The 27935-nt window shown below is 45.0% G+C and overlaps 1 protein-coding gene across 1 annotated transcript in view; it reads right to left on the minus strand.

Annotated features, from left to right (window-relative positions):
- The window catches only part of clpb (ClpB family mitochondrial disaggregase), a 69524-nt gene that overhangs the window by 38497 nt on the left and 3092 nt on the right, over window positions 1–27935 (minus strand). Inside the window, exon 3 of the mRNA XM_029773743.1 lies at window positions 21228–21314. Within this exon, the coding sequence (XP_029629603.1) occupies window positions 21228–21314 (87 nt within the window). The remainder of the gene's footprint in view (window positions 1–21227; window positions 21315–27935) is intronic.

Raw genomic sequence — 27935 nt, forward strand, 5'->3', positions numbered from 1 at the left:
ACGACTCCCATGGCAACGGCGTTCACTGTGACCCCAGCGACATTCCAGGTACCGTCACTCCGTCTACACCCTCCGCCACCCCATTGACGGACCAGACCCCCTGTCCCACACCCCACCAGACCCCCCGTCCCACCCCCACCATGAACAAGGGCTGTGACACTGAGACACACTAGACAGTCAACATCTGGCCTGTGTTGTTTTGTGGTGTAGTCCATACTGAGGTTCTCTCACAGCTAGCCTGGCTAACCTGATAGCTTCTTCACATAGAGATCTGGGGCCAGGCTAACCTGATAGCTTCTTCACATAGAGATCTGGGGCCTGGCTAACCTGATAGCTTCTTCACATAGAGATCTGGGACCAGGCTAACCTGATAGCTTCTTCACATAGAGATCTGGGGCCAGGCTAACCTGATAGCTTCTTCACATAGAGATCTGGGACCAGGCTAACCTGATAGCTTCTTCACATAGAGATCTGGGGCCAGGCTAACCTGATAGCTTCTTCACATAGAGATCTGGGGCCAGGCTAACCTGATAGCTTCTTCACATAGAGATCTGGGACCAGGCTAACCTGCTAGCATCTTCACATAGAGATCTACGACCAGGCTAACCTGCTAGCATCTTCACATAGAGATCTGGGACCAGGCTAACCTGATAGCTTCTTCACATAGAGATCTGGGACCAGGCTAACCTGATAGCTTCTTCAGAGGATGATGATCTGGTTGTGTTTGTTATGGTTGCCAGCACCAAGGACTTGTCTCAGTGAGTCTCTAGGGCAAAATGGTGTCTTGTGTTGTGTGTCTTCAGAGATAGGGAGGCAGAAGTTTGTGGTGATGATACTCAGAACCTATGAGATCCCTGTCCACTAGCCCTGTGGGAGAGGTGGAGGCTTCTGTTTAGTGCCGGACCGTGTGACAGGACAGGACTGCTGGTAAGGAGGGGTTATCTTCTTGTGTTACTGTATCAGTTCAGCTGTGGGAGGGGTGGGGGGGCAGTGACCCAAGGAGGGTAACTCGCCCCGGCAAGCACTTCTACAAACACGTATCCTCAGACACAAATACATGCGTACGCACACACACACACACACACACACACACACACGGGTATGTGGAGAAGAGGGTTCGGCTAAAAAGGGTTGTTAATGGTATCGAAAAGGTAAACATGGACAGAGAGAAAGGAACAATAGAGAGAGGAGGAGGAGGAGGAGAGGAAGAGGAGAAGGATGAAAGAGAGAGGACAGAAGAAAGAAAGAGGATCTGATTATACAGCAGGTTGTGGTACTCATCAGGTCATGGAACCAGTTTCTGGTTTTGAGTAATACGTGCTGGTAAACTGACAAACTTTATTTGGGCTGTGTGTGATAGAGATGCAACACCAAATCATGGCCAACCCATGACTGCACGGAGCCTGTGTGAATATATTAGCCCTAGTGAGAGCCTATTAGCCCCAGTGAGAGCCTATTAGCCACAGTGAGAGCCTATTAGCCCTAGTGAGAGCCTATTAGCCCTAGTGAGAGCCAATTAGCCCTAGTGAGAGCCTATTAGCCCTAGTGAGAGCCTATTAGCCCCAGTGAGAGCCTATTAGCCACAGTGAGAGCCTATTAGCCCTAGTGAGAGCCTATTAGCCCTAGTGAGAGCCTATTAGCCCTAGTGAGAGCCTATTAGCCCTAGTGAGAGCGTATTAGCCCATTAGCCCTAGTGAGAGCCTATTAGCCCCAGTGAGAGCGTATAGCCCTAGTGAGAGCCTATTAGCCACAGTGAGAGCGTATAGCCCTAGTGAGAGCCTATTAGCCCTAGTGAGAGCGTATTAGCCCATTAGCCCTAGTGAGAGCCTATTAGCCCCAGTGAGAGCTTATTAGCCCTAGTGAGAGCTTGTTAGCCAGAATGAGAGCTTATTAGCCCCAGTCAGAGCGTATTAGCCCTAGTGAGAGCCTATTAGCCCCAGTGAGAGCCTATTAGCCCCAGTGAGAGCCTATTAGCCCCAGTGAGAGCGTATAGCCCTAGTGAGAGCCTATTAGCCCCAGTGAGAGCGTATAGCCCTAGTGAGAGCCTATTAGCCCTAGTGAGAGCACATTAGCCCTAGTGAGAGCACATTAGCCCTAGTGAGAGCACATTAGCCCTAGTGAGAGCACATTAGCCCTAGTGAGACTAGTGAGAGCACATTAGCCCTAGTGAGAGCCCATTAGCCCTAGTGAGAGCCTATTAGCCCTAGTGAGAGCGTATTAGCCCATTAGCCCTAGTGAGAGCCTATTAGCCCCAGTGAGAGCGTATAGCCCTAGTGAGAGCCTATTAGCCACAGTGAGAGCGTATAGCCCTAGTGAGAGCCTATTAGCCCTAGTGAGAGCGTATTAGCCCATTAGCCCTAGTGAGAGCCTATTAGCCCCAGTGAGAGCTTATTAGCCCTAGTGAGAGCTTATTAGCCAGAATGAGAGCTTATTAGCCCCAGTCAGAGCGTATTAGCCCTAGTGAGAGCCTATTAGCCCCAGTGAGAGCGCATTAGCCCTAGTGAGAGCCTATTAGCCCCAGTGAGAGCCTATTAGCCCCAGTGAGAGCGTATAGCCCTAGTGAGAGCCTATTAGCCCCAGTGAGAGCGTATAGCCCTAGTGAGAGCCTATTAGCCCTAGTGAGAGCACATTAGCCCTAGTGAGAGCACATTAGCCCTAGTGAGAGCACATTAGCCCTAGTGAGACTAGTGAGAGCACATTAGCCCTAGTGAGAGCCCATTAGCCCTAGTGAGAGCCTATTAGCCCTAGTGAGAGCCTATTAGCCCCAGTGAGAGCCTATTAGCCCCAGTGAGAGCCTATTAGCCCTAGTGAGAGCGCATTAGCCCTAGTGAGAGCCTATTAGCCCTAGTGAGAGCCTATTAGCCCTAGTGAGAGCCCATTAGCCCTAGTGAGAGCCCATTAGCCCTAGTGAGAGCCCATTAGCCCTAGTGAGAGCGCATTAGCCCTAGTGAGGGTGTTTGAGAGAAGGGCATCTCATCATCAGCTAGACCTAGCCACAGTAGACATGATCATATCATACGTGTGATGTTTTCACAGTACCATGTTATAACCTATATGTACCATGCCTAGTTTAATGTTATAACCTATATGTACCATGCCTAGTTTAATGTTATAGGCTATATGTACCATGCCTAGTTTAATGCTATAGGCTATATGTACCATGCCTAGTTTAATGTTATAGGCTATATGTACCATGCCTAGTTTAATGCTATAGGCTATATGTACCATGCCTAGTTTAATGCTATAGGCTATATGTACCATGCCTAGTTTAATGTTATAGGCTATATGTACCATGCCTAGTTTAATGTTATAGGCTATATGTACCATGCCTAGTTTAATGTTATAGGCTATATGTACCATGCCTAGTTTAATGTTATAGGCTATATGTACCATGCCTAGTTTAATGTTATAACCTATATTTATTTATTTATTTTTATTTCACCTTTATTTAACCAGGTAGGCAAGTTGAGAACAAGTTCTCATTTACAATTGCGACCTGGCCAAGATAAAGCAAAGCAGTTCGACAACATACAAAAACACAGAGTTACACATGGAGTAAAACAACATACAATCAATGATGCAGTAGAAAAAAATAAGACTATATACAATGTGAGCAAATGATGTGAGATAATGGAGGTAAAGGCAAAAAAATGCCATGGTGGCAAAGTAAATAAAGTATGGCAAGAAAAACACTGGAATGGTAGATTTGTAGTTTGAAGAAAGTTAAAAGTTAAAATATAAATAATATGGTGCAAAGGAGCAAAATAAATTAAATAAATAAATACAGTAGGGGAAAAGGTAGTAGTTTGGGCTCAATTAAAGATGGGCTATGTACAGGTGCAGAGATCTGTGAGCTGCTCTGACAGCTGGTGCTTAAAGCTAGTGAGGGAGATAAGTGTTTCCAGTTTTAGAGATTTTTGTAGTTCGTTCCAGTCATTGGCAGCTGAGAACTGGAAGGAGAGACGACCAAAGGAGGAGTTGGCTTTAGGGGTGACCAGAGAGATATACCTGCTGGAGCGCGTGCTACAGGTGGGTGCTGCTATGGTGACCAGTGAGCGGAGATAAGGGGGGACTTTACCTAGCAGGGTCTTGTAGATGACCTGGAGCCAATGTGTTTGGCGACGATTATGAAGTGAAGGCCAGCCAACGAGAGCATACAGGTCGCAGTGGTGGGTTGTATATGGGGCTTTGGTGACAAAACGGATGGCACTGTGATAGACTGCATCCAGCTTGTTGAGTAGGGTATTGGAGGCTATTTTGTAAATGACATCGCCGAAGTCGAGGATTGGTAGGATGGTCAGTTTTACGAGGGTATGTTTGGCAGCATGAGTGAAGGATGCTTTGTTGCGAAATAGGAAGCCAATTCTAGATTTCACTTTGGATTGGAGATGATTGATGTGAGTCTGGAAGGAGAGTTTACAGTCTAACCAGACACCTAGGTATTTGTAGTTGTCCACAAATTCTAAGTTAGAACCGTCCAGAGAAGTTATGCTGGATGGGCGGGCAGGTGCAGGCAGCGATCGGTTGAAGAGCATGCATTTAGTTTTACTTGTGTTTAGGAGCAGTTGGAGACCACGGAAGGAGAGTTGAATGGCATTGAAGCTCGTCTGGAGGGTTGTTAACACAGTGTCCAAAGAAGGGCCAGAAGTATACAGAATGGTGTCGTCTGCGTAGAGGTGGATCAGAGATTCACCAGCAGCAAGAGCGACATCATTTATGTATACAGAGAAAAGAGTTGGCCCAAGAATTGAACCCTGTGGTACCCCCATATGTACCATGCCTAGTTTAATGTTATAGGCTATATGTACCATGCCTAGTTTAATGCTATAGGCTATATGTACCATGCCTAGTTTAATGTTATAGGCTATATGTACCATGCCTAGTTTAATGTTATAGGCTATATGTACCATGCCTAGTTTAATGTTATAACCTATATGTACCATGCCTAGTTTAATGTTATAGGCTATATGTACCATGCCTAGTTTAATGTTATAGGCTATATGTACCATGCCTAGTTTAATGTTATAGGCTATATGTACCATGCCTAGTTTAATGTTATAGGCTATATGTACCATGCCTAGTTTAATGTTATAGGCTATATGTACCATGCCTAGTTTAATGTTATAGGCTATATGTACCATGCCTAGTTTAATGTTATAGGCTATATGTACCATGCCTAGTTTAATGTTATAGGCTATATGTACCATGCATAGTTTAATGTTATGTGATGTTTCCTCTCTCTCTGTGTGTATGTGCACCTCTACCTCTCCCTCCTGCTGTGTCTTCACCAAATAGCCCTGGTGGGCAGGAGACATCTATCTCACCTGGCCAGACACACACCTACACCCCCCACTCACATCTGGCCAGACAGACACCTACACCCCCCACCTGGCCAGACAGTCACCTACAGCCCCCACCCACATACCCACACCTGGCCAGACAGTCACCTACACCCCCCACCCACATCTGGCCAGACACACACCTACACCCCCCATCCACATCTGGCCAGACACACACCTACACCCCCCACCCACATACCCTCACCTGGCCAGACAATCCCCTACAGCCCCCACCCACATACCCACACCTGGCCAGACAGTCACCAACACCCCCCACCCACATACCCCCACCTGGCCAGACAGTCACCTACACCCCCCACCCACATACCCCCACCTGGCCAGACAGTTACCCACCCCCCCCACCCACATACCCCCACCTGGCCAGACAGTCACCCACCCCCCCCACACACATACCCCTACCTGGCCAGACAGTCACCCCCCCCCCCCACACACATACCCCCTACCTGGCCAGACAGTCACCCACCCCCCCCACCCACATACCCCCACCTGGCCAGACAGTCACCTACCCCCCACCCACATACCCCCACCTGGCCAGACAGTCACCCACCCCCCCACCCACATACCCCCACCTGGCCAGACAGTCACCCACCCCCCCCACCCACCTGGCCAGACAGTCACCTACACCCCCCACCCGGCCAGACAGTCACCTACCCCCCACCCACATACCCCCACCTGGCCAGACAGTCACCTACCCCTACCTGGCCAGTGGTAAGTCCAGCTGTGCACTTGTCTCACACGGTCTCCCTCTGAAGCCCGGGGGTGGGAGGATCAGGGTTTCTAGGGTCTCTGTCCATAGCCTGCTCGGTCAGTGGGTTTTAGCCTAGGTTCAAAGGTGGGTAATACCCTGGGTCAGAATTAGTGGGCAGGCCCATTCACACTGTGCTTCTCCTATGAACGAGCCGCTATATTCCAAGGTCTGTCTGTCTGTCTGTCTGTCTGTCTGTCTGTCTGTGTGATTTAAGTGCCACTGCCCCATAATTCTGTACCATTCCCACTCCACACACCCCTAAAGCCAATCGGCCTCTCCATCCCTCTCTATCCATCCATCTCCCTCCTTCCATCTCCCTCCAGGCCTCTCCCTCCCTCCCTCCCTCCCTCCCTCCCTCCATCCATCTCCCTCCAGGTCTCTCCATCCATCCATCTCCCTCCATCTCCATCCATCCATCTCCCTCCATCTCCATCCATCCATCCATCTCCCTCCATCTCCATCCATCCATCTCCCTCCATCTCCATCCATCCATCTCCCTCCATCTCCCTCCATCCCCCTCCATCCATCCATCTCCATCCATCTCTCTCCATCCCCCTCCCTCCATCTCTCTCCATCCCCCTCCCTCCCCCTCCATCCATCTCCATCCCTCCATCCATCTCCATCCCTCCATCCCTCCCCATCCCTCCCTCCCTCCATCTCCCTCCATCCATCCCTCCCTCCCTCCATCTCTCTCCATCCCCCTCCATCTCTCTCCATCCCCCTCCCTCCCCCCCTCCATCCCTCCATCCATCTCCATCCCTCCATCCCTCCCCCCTCCATCCCTCCATCCATCTCCATCCCTCCCCCCCTCCATCCATCCCTCCCTCCATCCCTCCCCCCCTCCATCCATCCCTCCCCATCCCTCCATCCCCCTCCCTCCCTCCATCCCTCCCTCCATCCCTCCCTCCATCCATCTCCCTCCCTCCCTCCCCCTCCCTCCCTCCATCCATCCCTCCCCCCTCCATCCCCCCCTCCATCCATCCCACCCCATCCCTCCATCCCCCTCCATCTCTCTCCATCCCCCTCCCTCCCCCCCTCCATCCATCTCCCTCCATCCATCTCCATCCCTCCATCCCCCTCCATCCCTCCCTCCCTCCCTCCATCCATCTCCCTCCATCCATCTCCCTCCCTCCCCCCTCCATCCCTCCATCCCTCCCTCCATCCCTCCCTCCATCCATCTCCCTCCATCCCTCCATCCATCCATCTCCCTCCCTCCCTCCCTTCCTCCCTCCATCCATCTCCCTCCCTCCATCCCTCCCTCCATCTCCCTCCATCCATCTCCCTCCCTCCCTCCCTCCCTCCCTCCCTCCCTCCCTCCATCTCCCTCCCTCCATCCCTCCCTCCATCCATCTCCCTCCCTCCCTCCCCCCCTCCATCCCTCCCTCCCTCCCTCCATCCATCCTCTTGAGAAGGAGAGGAAAACTTGTATTCACATTTTTCCCAACGAGTCGCTCTGTCGGAACGGTCAACAGGCGTTCCACTCGGGCGAGCGCTCATTGTGCACGTGAATGGAGGGAGGGAGGAAGGGATAGGGGGATGGAGAGAGAGAGAGAGATATGGAGAGGGAGATTGTATGTTAAGAGTGCAAACAGGGGGGTACCCTGCCCATCCCTTCTTTCAGCCACATCAAAGCTACTCAAAAACACACACCCTCAAACCCCCCCACCACCTCACACACTCAACCCCACACACACACACACACACACACACACACAACCCCAACACACACACACACACACACACACACACACACACAAAATCAACCCCAACCCACAATCTCAACCTCGCTCACACACAAACACAACCCCTCACACACTCAACCCTAACACACAATCTCAACCTCGCTCTCTCTCTCTCACACACACACACACACAACCCCTCACACACACACACAACCCCAACCCCTCACACACACACTCAACCCCAACCCACTCAACCCTAACACACAATCTCAACCTCGCTCACACACACACACACACACCCTCACACTAGGGCTGACCCCATTTAGTTGACTGGTCGATCAGTGTTGATTGCTCTATAAATTAAGAAAATATTCAGTATCAAATAATACCAGGCCAGGTTGGAGAGGATTGGCGCATTGTCCATTTGACACAACATTAGCGCATTAGCCTTTAGCCCTCAGAGCCAGAACAACCTTGTTCACTGCTGTTGAACACATATTTACTAACAAGCAATGAAAACATGCATCGTATAAAAGAAAGTCCACACCTCCATTTGAGTGGTTTTAGTTTTACTGAAGTGCCAATAGCGCTCTACACTCCTGAGCATCTAGCGTATTACATCACCCTGAGCATCTAGCGTATTACATCACCCTGAGCATCTAGCGTATTACATCACCCTGAGCATCTAGCGTATTACATCACCCTGAGCATCTAGCGTATTACATCACCCTGAGCATCTAGCGTATTACATCACCCTGAGCATCTAGCGTATTACATCACCCTGAGCATCTAGCGCATTACATCACCCTGAGCATCTAGCGTATTACATCACCCTGAGCATCTAGCGTATTACATCACCCTGAGCATCTAGCGTATTACATCACCCTGAGCATCTAGCGTATTACATCACCCTGAGCATCTAGCGTATTACATCACCCTGAGCATCTAGCGTATTACATCACCCTGAGCATCTAGCGTATTACATCACCCTGAGCATCTAGCGTATTACATCACCCTGAGCATCTAGCGTATTACATCACCCTGAGCATCTAGCGTATTACATCACCCTGCGTCAAAAGACAGTTGGAAAGACGAGAGGATGTAGAACGTTTAATACACAGACTAAGTTAGCAAAACAATTGATTATAACCGTTGGTAAACACTCATGTTATTAGGTCAAGTTTATCTACAAGAAAATAAAAGTTAAGAATAACATTTTAAAAACATCCGAAATAGATGTAGACTTATTTAGAAAGTGTTCTGGCAGTTATTTAATTTTCATGACAGTCTTCAACCATAACTGTCAGTTACCATGGTTACATGGTTTATTCAGCTACCGTCACAGCCCTAAAACCGTTGCCACAAATCATCTACAATGTCATCGTAAGCCGTAGCATTAAGATTTACCTTCACTGGAACTAAGGGCCCCAAACCATGACAAACAGCCCAAGACCATTATTCCTCCTCCACCAAACTTTACAGTTGACACTATGCATTCGTGCGGGTAACGTTCTCCTGGCATCCGCCAAACCCAGATTCATCCACTGGACTGCCAGATGGTGAAGCGTGATTCATCACTCCAGAGAACGTGTGGAGGTGAGTCCAATGGCGGCGAGCTTTACACCACTCCAGCCGACGCTTGGCATTGCGCATGGTGATCTTAGGCTTGTGTGCGGCTACTCGGCCATGGAAACCCATTTCACGAACCCCCTGATGAACAGTTCTTGTGCTGACGTTGCTTCCAGAGGCAGTTTGGAACTCGGTAGTGAGTGTTGTAACCAAGGACAGATGACTTTTACGTGCTTCAGCAACCACCGATCCTGTTCTGTGAGCTTGTGTAGTCTACCACTTCACATACTTTTGTATATATAGTGCATTTACAATTAAATGATTCAAATGTATTTTGTAATTTACAGTGAACTCCAAAAGTATTGGGAGAGTGACACATTTTTGTGGACGCTACCATGATTACAGATAATCCTGAATGAATTGTGAATAATGATGAGTGAGAAAGTTAGAGGCATTAATATCATAACCCTCTAAAATGCTAACCTCCCCTGTTATTGTAATGGTGAGACGTTAGCATGTCTTGGGGGTATGATATAAAATGCTAACCTCCCCTGTTATTGTAATGGTGAGAGGTTAGCATGTCTTGGGGGTATGATATAAAATGCTAACCTCCCCTGTTATTGTAATGGTGAAACGTTAGCATGTCTCGCGGGTATGACATAAAATGCTAACTTCCCCTGTTATTGTAATAGTGAGACGTTAGCATGTCTTGTAACTTTCTCACTCATTATTCACGATTCATTCAGGACTATCCGTAATCATGGTAGCATTCACATTAAATGTACTGTCTTGGGATATCTAACAACAGTATAGGTAAGTGCAATTGATTTGAAATAAGACACCGTGCCATAAACTAGGCATCTTCGTCTTTAGAATGATAGTGGATTGTTGCCGATGCATCATGGTTTTCTAACTCAATTTGCTACTGCCATGGTTACACCTGGTTTCATGAAAATCACTCTTATTTCATTTGTATTTCATTTCGTCATAAACAAAATGTCTTCTGCAATAACTTGATATGTTGAGTCAGTCCTTGTGATGAAACAACAGTAGTAAGGCCTGATCAACGACGAGACAGCCTATAGGGAGGAGGTCAGAGACCTGGCCCGGTGGTGGCAGAATAACAACCTATCCCTCAACAGTTTCCCAAGACTAAGGAGATGATTGTGGACTACAGGAAAAGGAGGACCGAGCACGCCCCCATTCTCATCGACGGGGCTATAGTAGAGCAGGTTGAGAGCTTCAAGTTCCTTGATGTCCACATCACCAACAAACTAGAATGGTCCAAACACACCAAGACAGTCGTGAAGAGGGCACGACAAAGCTTATTCCCCCTCAGGGAACTAAAAAGATTTGGCATGGGTCCTGAGATCCTCAAAAGGTTCTACAGCTGCAACATCGAGAGCATCCTGACTGGTTGCATCACTGCCTGGTACGGCAATTGCTCGGCCTCCGACCGCAAGGCACTACTGAGGGTAGTGCGTACGGCCCAGTACATCACAGGACCTCTACACCAGGCGGTGTCAGAGGAAGGCCCTAAAAATGTTCAAAGACCCCAGCCACAGACTGTTCTCTCTACTACCGCATGGCAAGCGGTACCGGAGTGCCAAGTCTTGGACAAAAAGGCTTCTCAACAGTTTTTACCCCCAAGCCATAAGACTCCTGAACAGGTAATCAAATGGCTACCCAGACTATTTGCATTGTGTGCCCCCCCAACCCCTCTTTTATGCTGCTGCTACTCTCTGTTTATCATATATGCATAGTCACTTTAACTATACATTCATGTACATACTACCTCAGTTGGGCCGACCAACCAGTGCTCCCACACATTGGCTAACCAGGCTATCTGCATTGTGTCCTGCCACCCACCAACCCCTCTTTTACGCTACTGCTACTCTCTGTTCATCATATATGCATAGCCACTTTAACCATATCTACATGTACATACTACCTCAATCAGCCTGACTAACCGGTGTCTGTATGTAGCCTCGCTACTTTTATAGCCTCGCTACTGTATATAGCCTCGCTACTGTATATAGCCTCGCTACTTTATAGAGCCTCGCTACTTTTATAGCCTCGCTACTGTATATAGCCTCGCTACTTTATATAGCCTCGCTACTTTATATAGCCTCGCTACTTTATATAGCCTCGCTACTTTATATAGCCTCGCTACTTTATATAGCCTCGCTACTTTATATAGCCTCGCTACTTTATATAGCCTCGCTACTTTATATAGCCTCGCTACTGTATATAGCCTCGCTACTTTATATAGCCTCGCTACTTTATATAGCCTCGCTACTTTATATAGCCTCGCTACTTTATATAGCCTCGCTACTTTATAGAGCCTCGCTACTTTATAGAGCCTCGCTACTTTATAGAGCCTCGCTACTTTATATAGCCTCGCTACTTTATATAGCCTCGCTACTTATATAGCCTCGCTACTTATATAGCCTCGCTACTTTATATAGCCTCGCTACTTTATATAGCCTCGCTACTTTATATAGCCTCGCTACTTTATATAGCCTCGCTACTTTATATAGCCTCGCTACTTTATATAGCCTCGCTACTTTATATAGCCTCGCTACTTTATATAGCCTCGCTACTTTATATAGCCTCGCTACTTTATATAGCCTCGCTACTTTATATAGCCTCGCTACTTTATATAGCCTCGCTACTTTATATAGCCTCGCTACTTTATATAGCCTCGCTACTTTATATAGCCTCGCTACTTTATATAGCCTCGCTACTTTATATAGCCTCGCTACTTTATATAGCCTCGCTACTTTATATAGCCTCGCTACTTTATATAGCCTCGCTACTTTATATAGCCTCGCTACTTTATATAGCCTCGCTACTTTATATAGCCTCGCTACTTATATAGCCTCGCTACTGTATATAGCCTCGCTACTTTATATAGCCTCGCTACTTTATATAGCCTCGCTACTTTATATAGCCTCGCTACTTTATATAGCCTCGCTACTTTATATAGCCTCGCTACTTTATAGCCTCGCTACTTTATAGCCTGTCTTTTTACTGTTGTTTTATTTCTTAACCTACCTATTGTTCACCTAACACCTTTTTTGCTCTATTGGTTAGAGCCTGTAAGTAAACATGTCACTGTAAGGTCTACTACACCTGTTGTATTCAGCATTTCACTGTGAGGTCTACTACACCTGTTGTATTCAGCATTTCACTGTAAGGTCTACTACACCTGTTGTATTCAGCATTTCACTGTAAGGTCTACTACACCTGTTGTATTCAGCATTTCACTGTAAGGTCTACTACACCTGTTGTATTCAGCATTTCACTGTAAGGTCTACTACACCTGTTGTATTCAGCATTTCACTGTAAGGTCTACTACACCTGTTGTATTCAGCATTTCACTGTAAGGTCTACTACACCTGTTGTATTCAGCATTTCACTGTAAGGTCTACTACACCTGTTGTATTCAGCATTTCACTGTAAGGTCTACAGCTGTTGTATTCAGCATTTCACTGTAAGGTCTACACCAGTTGTATTCAGCATTTCACTGTAAGGTCTACACCTGTTGTATTCAGCATTTCACTGTAAGGTCTACAGCTGTTGTATTCAGCATTTCACTGTAAGGTCTACAACAGTTGTATTCAGCATTTCACTGTAAGGTCTACTACACCTGTTGTATTCAGCATTTCACTGTAAGGTCTACAACAGTTGTATTCAGCATTTCACTGTAAGGTCTACTACACCTGTTGTATTCAGCATTTCACTGTAAGATCTACACCTGTTGTATTCAGCATTTCACTGTAAGGTCTACTACACCTGTTGTATTCAGCATTTCACTGTAAGGTCTACAACAGTTGTATTCAGCATTTCACTGTAAGGTCTACTACACCTGTTGTATTCAGCATTTCACTGTAAGATCTACACCTGTTGTATTCAGCATTTCACTGTAAGGTCTACTACACCTGTTGTATTCAGCATTTCACTGTAAGGTCTACAACAGTTGTATTCAGCACTTCACTGTAAGGTCTACTACACCTGTTGTATTCAGCACTTCACTGTAAGGTCTACAGCTGTTGTATTCAGCATTTCACTGTAAGGTCTACAGCTGTTGTATTCAGCACTTCACTGTAAGGTCTACAGCTGTTGTATTCAGCACTTCACTGTAAGGTCTACTACACCTGTTGTATTCAGCACTTCACTGTAAGGTCTACACCTGTTGTATTCAGCATTTCACTGTAAGGTCTACAGCTGTTGTATTCAGCACTTCACTGTAAGGTCTACTACACCTGTTGTATTCAGCATTTCACTGTAAGGTCTACACCTGTTGTATTCAGCATTTCACTGTAAGGTCTACACCTGTTGTATTCAGCATTTCACTGTAAGGTCTACAGCTGTTGTATTCAGCATTTCACTGTAAGGTCTACACCTGTTGTATTCAGCATTTCACTGTAAGGTCTACACCTGTTGTATTCAGCATTTCACTGTAAGGTCTACACCTGTTGTATTCAGCATTTCACTGTAAGGTCTACACCTGTTGTATTCAGCACTTCACTGTAAGGTCTACACCTGTTGTATTCAGCACTTCACTGTAAGGTCTACACCTGTTGTATTCAGCATTTCACTGTAAGGTCTACACCTGTTGTATTCGACGCACGTGACAAATAAACTTTGATTTGATCATCTCGAATAAGGGTTCTATTCTCCAGCCTCCCAGCAGCAAACAAAGTGGCAGGGTGGCCATCGACAGTAGCATACTGTATCAAATAACAACTGTGGCTTTCAGCTAAGGTTATGTTGCCTGTAGCTTATTAATGCTAATTTCATGTTTTCCTGTCATCATTCTAATACATTTGTTCATTGTTACAGGTGGCGTTTCAGTTCCTAAGAACCGGGTTGCACCTTGCCTAAACTGATACTGTGAAATGCTTCTCTATGCAAGCTTCAAACAAGCTACCCAATTAACAAATGGTTGGTCCCACAGTCACCACCTGTTTGCAAATGAAGGCTACCCAGCAATGGGTTTCACCACATTGGTACCCTTACTGCTAAATGCAAAGTTCATCTGGCATCTGCTTGTTCTTGGGTAGCACCCAGTTTCCATAACACTTACTACGGTTGTTGCAACAGTGCCTGAGCTCAAGATCTCATTATGTGTTAGACAGTTGGCCCTCGAGGACAGGTTTTACTAGATGCTTCCCACCCGTGTGTTTTTGGGGAATTTTCAGGCTCAGTAGTCTGCAGTTCATTGGTTTACAATACTGATAATTAGTAGGCAGGTAGCCTAGCAGTTAAGAGCTTTGCGCCAGTAACCGAAAGGTCGCTGGCTGGAAACCCCGAGCTGACTAGATGAAAAATCTGTTGATGTGGCCTGGAGCACTTAACCCCAATACTAAGCTCCCAGCCAAGGCACTTCCCCTCCTCATTGACACTTTTGTATGGCCGTCTTCACTGGTTTCAAATAGTTTCCTTCTAATGGTGTGATCACAACTTCATTCACTTGTATTCCTTCATGTGATTTAGGCCTTTTCACCCTAACCACTATAGCCACACTCTTCAGCATTAAAGAAAAAGAAGAAAAAAAAATCATAATAGCTCGCTCTTCCACTCAATCATCTCTCATGCTTTACGCTAATACATCTTCACGCTCGAACCCGCCCTGTTCCATGTCATTCTCTTTTCCTCCCTCATTCTCTCCTTTCTCAAGTAATATAAAGATGGTTCTTTCACCCCAACGCCATCTGTCCTCTGTCGCTATCGCTTCATATTACAGCATGTGTGACCGGGTTGGAAGCAAACACAATGTCCCATATCATAGGAATAACATTGGAGCGTGGTTCAGGTCTACGTACAAACATACGTAGCATCTAAACATCTCAGTAAATTTTTGTTTTCATGCTTTATTGAAATATGTCACATAACACTAACTACACTCAGACTTACAGCGAAGTCAGGGCATTCATCATTAAAGCCAAGTCAATCCTTGCTCTGTATGGTCCGTACACCATTTACAGCGAAGTCAGGGCATTCATCATTAAAGCCAAGTCAATCCTTGCTCTGTATGGTCTGTACACCATTTACAGCGAAGTCAGGGCATTCATCATTAAAGCCAAGTCAATACTCGCTCTGTATGGTCCGTACACCATTTACAGCGAAGTCAGGGCATTCATCATTAAAGCCAAGTCAATCCTTGGTCTGTATGGTCTGTACACCATTTACAGTGAAGTCAGGGCATTCATCATTAAAGCCAAGTCAATCCTTGGTCTGTATGGTCTGTACACCATTTACAGCGAAGTCAGGGCATTCATCATTAAAGCCAAGTCAATCCTTGCTCTGTATGGTCTGTACACCATTTACAGTGAAGTCAGGGCATTCATCATTAAAGCCAAGTCAATCCTTGGTCTGTATGGTCTGTACACCATTTACAGCGAAGTCAGGGCATTCATCATTAAAGCCAAGTCAATCCTCGCTCTGTATGGTCTGTACACCATTTACAGTGAAGTCAGGGCATTCATCATTAAAGCCAAGTCAATCCTTGGTCTGTATGGTCTGTACACCATTTACAGCGAAGTCAGGGCATTAATCATTAAAGCCAAGTCAATCCTCGCTCTGTATGGTCTGTACACCATTTACAGCGAAGTCAGGGCATTCATCATTAAAGCCAAGTCAATCCTCGCTCTGTATGGTCTGTACACCATTTACAGCGAAGTCAGGGCATTCATCATTAAAGCCAAGTCAATCCTTGCTCTGTATGGTCTGTACACCATTTACAGCAAAGTCAGGGCATTCATCATTAAAAGCCAAGTCAATCCTCGCTCTGTATGGTCTGTACACCATTTACAGCGAAGTCAGGGCATTCATCATTAAAGCCAAGTCAATCCTCGCTCTGTATGGTCTGTACACCATTTACAGCGAAGTCAGGGCATTCATCATTAAAGCCAAGTCAATCCTTGCTCTGTATGGTCTGTACACCATTTACAGCAAAGTCAGGGCATTCATCATTAAAGCCAAGTCAATCCTTGGTCTGTATGGTCTGTACACCATTTACAGCGAAGTCAGGGCATTCATCATTAAAGCCAAGTCAATCCTTGGTCTGTATGGTCTGTACACCATTTACAGCGAAGTCAGGGCATTCATCATTAAAGCCAAGTCAATCCTTGGTCTGTATGGTCTGTACACCATTTACAGCGAAGTCAGGGCATTCATCATTAAAGCCAAGTCAATCCTTGGTCTGTATGGTCTGTACACCATTTACAGCGAAGTCAGGGCATTCATCATTAAAGCCAAGTCAATCCTTGGTCTGTATGGTCTGTACACCATTTACAGCGAAGTCAGGGCATTCATCATTAAAGCCAAGTCAATCCTTGGTCTGTATGGTCTGTACACCATTTACAGTGAAGTCAGGGCATTCATCATTAAAGCCAAGTCAATCCTTGGTCTGTATGGTCTGTACACCATTTACAGCGAAGTCAGGGCATTCATACGTCTTGCGCTTCGCGGAGCAGAGCTGTTGTGAAGGAAGTCGTCAAGGAAGTGAGTAGTCAATGTGGAGCGGAGCCCTCTGTAATGTTACAACATTTGGGATGCGCACGCCGATACGGAGCCTCCGGACCACACTGCCGGATCAAGCTAGCGTTTCATGTTAACCATACATATCGCATTACGGCATGCGTGGTTGGGTAGACGTACATGCAGACGTGTAATTTCAACCCTACACATAACGATGTTTGAATCCTGCGCTCAGCGCCTTGCATTGATAAACATTCCATACAACACTTTCCATTACAACATAACTGCACTTTTGTTCTATTCTTCGCATGCATCTCTTTACATTTAATGATCATTGTTTTCAATCTTTAGATCCAACCGCTGCGTCCCTTCTCCCTGGTGAGTATTTATTTTGGGGGGGTTTTGATGCCAGCTAGCTACCCAGAAAAGGGCTACCCGTCATCAGCATCTGGCTCCAATGAGCATTCCTTGGCCTCTACCCCAAACTATTTAATACGATTCCATGTTGCATTCTGTCTCTGTTGTTCATTCGAGGTAAGCCTGTACTCGATTGAAATGTATTTCACAAAATGTTCAAATCAGGAAGGCCGGTCTTTTTGAACGCTTGTTTAACTTCATCAAGCAGCATAACATAATTCACTCTGTTTCCTATGACACGGGCATAGAGGGGAATGAAAACAAGCAAATCATCATTAGCGTAGCGTCATGTTCCTTTCCCTCTTCCTGTTACATGCTGACCAGACCGTGCACGAGCGTTGCAAAATAAATGTAGAAATCCATGTTATTCAATTATTGCGCCAACGAGCGTCTGCATTGCCAAGGGATAAAATAGAAGTCATTGTTATTTCTGACGCAGATCGCGCTGCAAGTCCTGCCTCTCCCATCTCCTCATTGGTTTATAGAAGCAGGTACCCACGTGCCATCTCCTCATTGGTTATACCCACGTGGGTGATTGAAAGACGAACTGTTTTGCCGGTTGTCGTGGTAATACTATGAAAGTTTAGATGCCAATCACCATATAAGTTCAAAGATGAAAAAGCCTGGAAGGAGGAGAGATAACTAGAAACGATTCGGTTGACCGTTTTATGTGTGGATTAATTGGTGGAGTAGAGGACATTGTGCATTTCAGGACAAATTAGCTAGCAACAGCAAGCTAGTTAAATAGGACAAATTAGCTAGCATGTGCAAGCTAGCTAGCTAAATTGCCATACATGTTTAATGCTTTTCGACCTGTCCCCAAATTAATGTAATTGGTTCAGAGTTTGTTTTGACATTTTAACCTGCGTGTCGTGATCGCGTTCGGTGTGGGGGGACAAAATACATTCATGTACGATGGCGCACGCCCGCAGCCGGTTTGGGTTCCATGTTAGCCATGGGCAGAATGTCATTCACCTATTGACCTTTAGCCTATAAGCACGGCACAAGAATTCACATTCTGCACACTTGCGGTTTTAACCTATGGGCTCACTGTTGCAATTATCCCTTTCCTCTCTCTCTCAACCAAATGGGTGTAGCCCTTTATATTTACATTTTAGTCATTTAGCAGACGCTCTTATCCATACGTTTTCGTGCTGGTCCCCCGTAGGAATCGAACCCACAACCCTGGTGTTGCAAGCACCATGCTAGCTATACTACCCTTAAGGCTCCGAAGAGCATTCCTCTGAGACGAGGCCATACGACAAACTATTTAATAAAACTTCATATTGCATTCTCTCTGTTGTTCATTCAGTTAAGCGTGTACTCGAATGAACTATAGTTCAGAAAAATGCTGCAGTGAGTGTGTCCGTCTTAATTCTGTAGTGTGTATTATGACCGTGTGTGTGTGTGTGTGTGTGTGTGTGTGTGTGTGTGTGTGTGTGAGAGAGTGATGGCTCTGTGTGTTTTCTCTGTCTTCCCTGCAGCATTGAGAGCTCACTGGGGGTTTAGAGAACAGAATGAAACACACACGAGTGTCACCACCACTGAGTTATAACCCTCATAACACACACACACACACACACACACACACACACACACACACACACACACACACACACACACACACACACGAGTACAGTACTAGTGTGCACAAGACAAGAACACATACATCAACATGGAACACAATGCATCCCATCAACACGAACATCCACACTTCATACGTCAACACACCAGGCTACATAATGCCAACATTCAACAGAATGTTTCAGTTCATTCAGAGGCATTAAAACACAGAGGGTGAGTTGGGGGGGGGGGCGGACAGAAAAGATGGAAGGGAAGGGAGGGTTTAAATGTGATTGAAATAAACAGGCATGGGGAAACGGATATATGGGCAAAGAGGTGCCATTGATGCAGAGTGTGTTACCTATAGCTGAGTGTGTATAAGCCTCTTTCTGGGGGGTGGGGTGTGTACAGCGCTTTCAGAAAGTATTCGCACCACTTAACTTTCTCCACATGTTGTTGTGTTACAAGGTGGGAATAAAATGGATTTAATTGATTCCATTTTTTGGTCAACGATCTACACAAAATGCACTGTGAAATCAAAGTGGAATAGAAATTCTAAACATTTGTAAAACATTAATGAAAAATAAAACACTCATATCTTGATTAGATAAGTATTCAAGTAATACATGTTCGAATCACCTTTGGTAGTGATTACAGCTGTCTCTCTTTCTGAGTAAGTCTAAAAGAGCTGTGAGTGTTTCTGGGTAAGTCTCTCAGAGCTGTGAGTGTTTCTGGGTAAGTCTCTCAGAGCTGTGAGTGTTTCTGGGTCAGTCTCTAAGAGCTGTGAGTGTTTCTGGGTAAGTCTCTCAGAGCTGTGAGTGTTTCTGGGTAAGTCTCTCAGAGCTGTGAGTGTTTCTGGGTAAGTCTCTCAGAGCTGTGAGTGTTTCTGGGTAAGTCTCTCAGAGCTGTGAGTGTTTCTGGGTAAGTCTCTCAGAGCTGTGAGTGTTTCTGGGTAAGTCTCTCAGAGCTGTGAGTGTTTCTGGGTAAGTCTCTAAGAGATTTCCACACCTGGATTGTGCAATATTTGACTATTATTCTTTGCAATATTCAAGCTCTGTCAAATTGGTTGTTGATCATTGCTAGACAACCATTTTCAGGTCTTGCCATAGATTTTCAAGCAGATTTAAGTCAAAAGTGTAGCTCGGTCACTCAGGACCATTCACCGGCTTCTTGGTGAGCAACTCCAGTGTAAATTTGGCCTTGTGTTTTAGGTTATTGTCCTGCTAAAAGGTCAATTCATCTTCAAATTAAATCCCAAGTCAAACAAACATTGGGAAACGGCGGCACTCAAAAGTTTATAAAAAATAAAAGGACAAAAAGACGTCACCTCATTTCACCTTTTTTATTTTCGTCTGAACAGGCTAGCGCCGAACAGGCTAGCGCCGAACAGGCTAGAACAGGCTAGCGCCGAACAGGCTAGAACAGGCTAGCGCCGAACAGGCTAGAACAGGCTAGCGCCGAACAGGCTAGAACAGGCTAGCGCCGAACAGGCTAGAACAGGCTAGCGCCGAACAGGCTAGCGCCGAACAGGCTAGAACAGGCTAGCGCCGAACAGGCTAGAACAGGCTAGCGCCGAACAGGCTAGAACAGGCTAGCGCCGAACAGGCTAGCGCCGAACAGGCTAGAACAGGCTAGCGCCGAACAGGCTAGCGCCGAACAGGCTAGCGCGTTGACAGTTATGCAATTCCCTGCTCGACTGAGAGACCTTACAGATAATTGCATGTGTGGGGTACAGAGATGAGGTAGTCGTTAAAAACTCATTTTAAACACCACTATTGCACACAGCGTAAGTCCATACAACTTATTATGTGACTTGTTAAGCACATTATTACTACTGAACTTCAGGCCATAACAAAGGAATACTTATTGACTCAAGACATTTCAGCTTTAATTTGTAACATTTTCGAAAAACGTTGTGTGCAGGCAAGTGAGAAAAAAAATCTAAATGTAATCAAATTTTAAATTCAGGGTGTAACACAACACGTGGAAAAAGTTAAGGGGTGTGAATACTTTCTGTAGGCCTCTTTCTGGTGTGTGTGTATATTCAGACGGACGGACGGACGGACGGACGGGGGGGTTCAGTGAACTAGTGTCTAACTGTTGAGGAGGACCCTTCCTCTCACAGGAACATGGCCCATTGGCCAACCATCCCCAAATGGGATTCACCTCGCCTTAACCCTCCACCTCCTGAGCCTCTGCCTCTCTCTGTGTGTACAGGGATACAGAGGGGCTAATTTAATTTAGAGGGTGCAGGGCAGGGGTGCAGGGCAGGGGGAGGGAGGACTGAAGGGGCATTAGTAGCCGTCTGGTGTGATAGGAGCATTCTACTGTGGCAATATGTCTGTATGGGACAAGGTTAACACAGGAAGAGCCAGACACACACACTGCTCACTCTCTGACCTGTGCTGGCGGTTCATAGCTGCCACCATGAGAGAGGTCCAGCCCAGACGGTGCCGGTGGTTAGGCTCCACCCCCTCGCCCAGCAACCTGACAGGAAATAGGAACAAGAAGAGGTTAAGAAAGCTGTTCTGTTGCTAGGGTTACTATCTGCTTTAACTTCAGCTCTCCAACAGACCCCGACAGGAACAAGGTAAAAGATGTGAGTTCTGTGCCTGAGGGGACGACGTCGGGCTGCGTTATCTGAGAAGGAGGGGTGTGTTAGTGTGTGTCGGAGGTAACGTGTCTGTGTACCGCTGGGGGGGACGGTGTCTGTGTTGACTGTAAACACACTGTGCCTCACTCTAAACTGCCCCCCCCCCACCACACACACAAAACGACCCTCTATACCTCTGCTCTCTAACTAAAACACTTAACACATCTGTGCAGTCTCACCTAGCCTACACCATCTGTCCCAACGCTGTAGCAGAGTGACACACGCCATTAAACCTACACACACTTACATGTGTAACGTAAGACAAGGGTACAGACAGCGTACTGCTGCTACAATAACAGGTGGCAGGTGCCCTTTTCACATCTACACTCAAAAATGAGATTTACACCATCATTTCAGACGTTTCACACACTTTATCACTAGGACAGGTGGAGATACCCTCCTCCTGTGTTCTGCTCCCATACTGTGCACCCCCCCTACACACACACACAGACACACAACCTCCCTTGGCCCTCCTGCCCATGGTTCTGGGTGACTGGGTTTGGGGGCGCTAGGAAACCAGAGGGAGGGAGGGGTGTTTGACTTACAGCTTATCCTGAGCCAGTCCTGAGACATAAATTGGAGAAACAGAGAGAGACACAGAGAGAGAGAGGGAGAGAGAGAGGGAGAGAGAGAGAGAGAGAGAGAGAGAGACACAGAGAGAGAGGGAGAGAGAGAGAGGAATGGACAGAGAGAAAGATTGAAACCACGTGCACATGAAAGAGGGTTGTGTCTCTGAGTAGGCTATATATATATATATATATATATATATATATATATATATATATATATATATATATATATATACAGTTGAAGTCAGAAGTTTACATACACTTAGGTTGGAGTCATTAAAACTCGTTTTTCAACCACCACAAATGTCTTGTTAACAAACTATAGTTTTGGCAAGACGGTTAGGACATCTACTTTGTGCATGACACAAGTAATTTTTCCAACAATTGTTTACAGACAGATTATTTAACTTATAATTCACTGTATCACAATTCCAGTGGGTCAGAAGTTTACATACACTAAGTTGACTGTGCCTTTAAACAGCTTGGAAAATTCCAGAAAATTACGTCATGGCTTTAGAAGCTTCTGATAGGCTAATTGACATCATTTGAGTCAATTGGAGGTGTACCTGTGGATGTATTTCAAGGCCAACCTTCAAACTCAGTGCCTCTTTGCTTGACATCATGGGAAAATCAAAAGAAATCAGCCATAATAATTGTAGACCTCCACAAGTCTAGTTCATCCTTGGGAGCAATTTCCAAATACCTGAAGGTACCACGTTCATCTGTACAAACAATAGTACGCAAGTATAAACCCCATGGGACCACGCAGCCGTCATACCGCTCAGGAAGGAGACGCGTTCTGTCTCCTAGAGATGAACGTACCGTGGTGCGAAAAGTGCAAATCAATCCCAGAACAACAGCAAAGGACCTTGTGAAGATGCTTGAGGAAACAGGTAAAAAAGTATCTATATCCACAGTAAAACGAGTCCCATATCAACATAACCTGAAAGGCCGCTCAGCAAGGAAGAAGCCACTGCTCCAAAACCGCCATAAAAAAGCCAGACTATGGTTTGCAACTGCACATGGGGACAAAGATCGTACTTTTTGGAGAAATATCCTCTGGTCTGATGAAACAAAAATAGAACTGTTTGGCCATAATGACCATCGTTGTGTTTGGAGGAAAAAGGGGGAGGCTTGCAAGCCAAAAAACACCATCCCAACCGTGAAGCACGGGGGTGGCAGCATCGTGTTGTTGGGGTGCTTTGCTGCAGGATGGACTGGTGCACTTCACAAAATAGATGGCATCATGAGGCAGGAAAACTTTGTGGATATATTGAAGCAACATCTCAAGACATCAGTAAGGAAGTTAAAGCTTGGTCACAAATGGGTCTTCCAAATGGACAATGACCCTAAGCATACTTCCAAAGTTGTGGCAAAACGGCTTAAGGACAACAAAGTCAAGGTATTGGAGTGGCCATCACAAAGCCCTGACCTCAATCCTATAGAACATTTGTGGGCAGAACTGAAAAAGCTTGTGCAAGCATGGAGGCCTACAAACCTGACTCAGTTACACCAGCTCTGTCAGGAGGAATGGGCCGAAATTCACCCAACTTACTGTGGGAAGCATGTGGAATGCTACCCGAAACGTTTCACCCAAGTTAAACAATTTAAAGGCAGTGCAACCAAATACTAATTGAGTGTATGTAAACTTCTGACCCACTGGGAATGTGATGAAAGAAATAAAAGCTGAAATAAACAATTCTCTCTATTATTCTGGCATTTCACATTCTTAAAATAAAGTGGTGATCCTAACTGACCTAAGACAGGGGATTTTTACTAGGATTAAATGTCAGGAATTGTGAAAAACTGAGTTTAAATGTATTTGGCTAAGGTGTATGTAAACTTCCGACTTCGACTGTATCTCTGTGATGCAGTCTGACTGCCCTCTACCTCTCACCTGCCACACTGAACAATTTTGTGACTAAAGTTAACAAAAACAAAAAAATTATCACCAAAACAAGATAAATTACCTAAAAAACTATGGAAAAATACTTGAGCACCTTAAAATGATATTATGGGCAGAAAACTCAATTAATCTCCATCGTTCATTGGTCATTTTGATACAGCCAATCAGGTCAATGACTACTTCACTGGTAAAGCGGACAAACTGAGAAGTGAAATAAAAAGCATCGCATCTGGTTCTCTTAGAACCTCAACTGGAGTTGTGCATAAAAGGTTGTGACCATTGAATCCCAGGAGTAACATTGGATAGTCAGTTATCATGGTCAAGTCATATTGGCAAAGTTGTTGTGAAGATGGAGAGAGGTATGTCTGTTATAAAAAGATGTCCTGCGTTTCTGACACAAAGATCAACTGTATTAGTTGTTGAGGCTCTGATCTTGCCCCATCTTGATTACTGTCTGGTTATATGGTCAGGTGCAGCAAAGAAAGACCTGGCAAAGCTGCAGCTGGCTGAAAACAAAGCAGCACGCCTTGCCCTTAACTGCACACATAGAACTAATATCAACATTTAATTTGTTATTATTTATCCTTTATTTAACTAGGCAAGTCAGTTAAGAACAAATTCTTATTTACAATGACGGCCTACACCGGCCAAACCTGGACGACGCTGGTCCAATTGTACGCCGCCCTATGGGACTCCCAATCATGGCCGGTTGTGATACAGCCTGGATTCGAACCAGGGTGTCTGTAGTGACTCGGGAGCCCACATGCATGATGGTCTTTCATGGTTGAAGAGAAATGTACTACTTCTCTTCTAGTCTTTTTCAAGAAACATTTGTTTGTTGAAAATGCCAAACCACTTGTAGAATATATTTGCATACACTTCAAACTAGAGGTCGACCGATTAATTGGAATGGCCGATTAATTAGGGCCGATTTCAAGTTTTCATAACAATCGGAAATCGGTATTTTTGGACGCCGATTTTTTAAATGTATTTATTTATTATTATTATTATTATTATTTTTTACACCTTTATTTAACTAGCCAAGTCAGTTAAGAACACATTCTTATTTTCAATGACAGCCTAGGAACGGTGGGTTAACTGCCTTGTTCAGGGGCAGAACGACAGGTTTTTACCTTGTCAGCTCGGGGATTCAATCTTGCAACCTTACAGTTACTAATCCAACGCTCTAACCACCTGCTTTACATTGCACTCCACGAGGAGCCTGCCTGTTACGCGAATGCAGTAAGAAGCCAAGGTAAGTTGCTAGCTAGCATTAAACTTATCTTATAAAAAACAATCAATCAATCAATCATAATCACTAGGTAACTACACATGGTTGATGATATTACTAGTTTATCTAGCCTGTCCTGCGTTGCATATAATCGCTTAGGTACACATTGCTCCAACCATAAACATCAATGCCTTTCTTAAAATCAATACACAAGTATATATTTTTAAACCTGCATATTTAGTTAATATTGCCTGCTAACATGAATTTATTTTAACTAGGGAAAATGTGTCACTTCTCTTGCAGCAGAGTCAGGGTATATGCAGCAGTTTGGGCCGCCTGGCTCGTTGCGAACTAATTTGCCAGAATTGTACGTAATTATGACATAACATTGAAGGTTGTGCAATGTAACAGGAATATTTAGACTTAGGGATGCCACCCGTTAGATAAAATACGGAACGGTTCCGTATTTCACTGAAAGGAAAAACATTTTGTTTTTGAGATGATAGTTTCCGGATTCGACCATATTAATGACCAAAGGCTCGTATTTCTCTGTGTTATGTTATAATTAAGTCTATGATTTGATATTTGATAGAGCAGTCTGACTGAGCGATGGTAGGCACCAGCAGGCTTGTAAGCGTTCATTCAAACAGCACTTTCGTGCGTTTTGCCAGCAGCTCTTCGCTGTGCTTCAAGCATTGTGCTGTTTATGACTTCAAGCCTCTCAACTTCCAAGATTAGGCTGGTGTAACCGATGTGAAATGGCTAGCTAGTTAGTGGGTGCGCGTTTCAAACGTCACTCGCTCTGAGACTTGGAGTAGTTGTTCCCCTTGCTCTGCATGGGTAACGCTGCTTCGAGGGTGGCTGTTGTCGATGTGTTCCTGGTTCAAGCCCAGGTAGGAGCGAGGAGAGGGATGGAAGCTATACTGTTACACTGGCAATACTAAAGTACCTATAAGAACATCCAATAGTCAAAGGTATATGAAGTACAAATCGTATAGAGAGAATTAGTCCTATAATTCCTAGAATAACTACAACCTAAAACTTCTTACCTGGGAATATTGAAGACTCATTTTAAAAAGAACCACCAGCTTTCATATGTTCTCATGTTCTGAGCAAGGAACTTAAACGTTCGCTTTTTTTACATGGCAGATATTGCACTTTTACTTTCTTCTCCAACACTTTGTTTTTGCATTATTTAAACCAAATTGAACATGTTTCATTATTTATTTGAGGCTAAATTGATTTTATTGATGTATTATATTAAGTTAAAATAAGTGTTCATTCAGTATTGTTGTAATTGTCATTATTACAAATAAATAAAAAGTATAACATCGGCCGATTAATGGGTATCGGCCCCTTTTTTTTGGGGCCCTCCAATAATCGGTAGCGAAAAATCATAAATCGGTCGACCTCTACTTCAAACAGACACACCACTACGGGTTTCTTCACAGTACCCAAACCAAAAACAGATTTAATACATCGCTCAGTTATGTATAGAGCCATATCATCGTGGAATGCTTTGCAAACAGATGTTACTCAGGCAAAAAGCAAGTTTAGCTTTAAAAAAAAAACACAATATGTTTTATCACAGCGCCTCTCCTCTTCTAAAGATCTAATTGAACTGGAAATATGAATATGTCAATATGAATAATGTGTAAAAAGTAGTTTTGTTGTCTCTTGGTATCTTTCCAAAATATAACTTATTTTATTAAATCATTGTTTATATATATATATATATATAGTCAAAAGGTTGGACACACCTACTCACTGTTCACCGGACGTGCTACCTGTCCCAGACCTGCTGTTTTCAACTCTCTAGAGTCAGCAGGAGCGGTAGAGATACTCTGAATGATCGGCTATGAAAAAGCCAACTGACATTTATTCCTGAGGTGCTGACCTGTTGCACCCTCGACAACCACTGTGATTATTATTATTTGACCCTGCTGGTCATTTATGAACATTTGAACATCTTGGCCATGTTCTGTTATAATCTCCACCCAGCACAGCCAGAAGAGGACTGGCCACCCCTCGTAGCCTGGTTCCTCTCTAGGTTTCTTCCTAGGTTCTGGCCTTTCTAGGGAGTTTTTCCTAGCCACCGTGCTTCTACACCTGCATTGCTTGCTGTTTGGGGTTTTAGGCTGGGTTTCTGTACAGCACTTTGAGATATCAGCTGATGTAAGAAGGGCTATATAAATACATTTGATTTGATTGATGGGTTTTTCTTTATTTTTACTATTTTCTACATTGTAGTTTCTATAACTATGAAATAACACATATGAAATCATGTAGTAACCAAAAATGTGTTCAACAAATCAACATATATTTTATATTTGAGATTCTTCAAAGTAGCCACCATTTGCCTTGATGACAGCTTTGCACACTCATGGCATTCTCTCAACCAGCTTCAGCTGGAATGTTTTTTTTTTTCAACAGTCTTGAAGGAGTTCCCACATATGCTGAGCACCTGTTGGCTGTTTTCCCTTCACTCTACGGTCCAACTCATCCCAAACCATCTCAATTGGGTTGAGGTCGGGTTATTGTGGACGCCAGGTCATCTGATGCAGCACTCCATTACTCTCCTTCTTGGTCAAATAGCCCTTACACAGCCTGGAGGTGTGTTTTGGGTTATTGTCCTGTTGAAAAACAAATTATAGTCCCACTAAGCACAAACCAGATGTGATGGCATATTGCTGCAGAATGCTGTGGTAGTCATGCTGGTTAAGTGTGCCTTGAATTGTAAATAAATCAC

This window comes from Salmo trutta, chromosome 13 (genome assembly GCF_901001165.1).
Source record: "Salmo trutta chromosome 13, fSalTru1.1, whole genome shotgun sequence".
NCBI lineage: Eukaryota > Metazoa > Chordata > Actinopteri > Salmoniformes > Salmonidae > Salmo > Salmo trutta.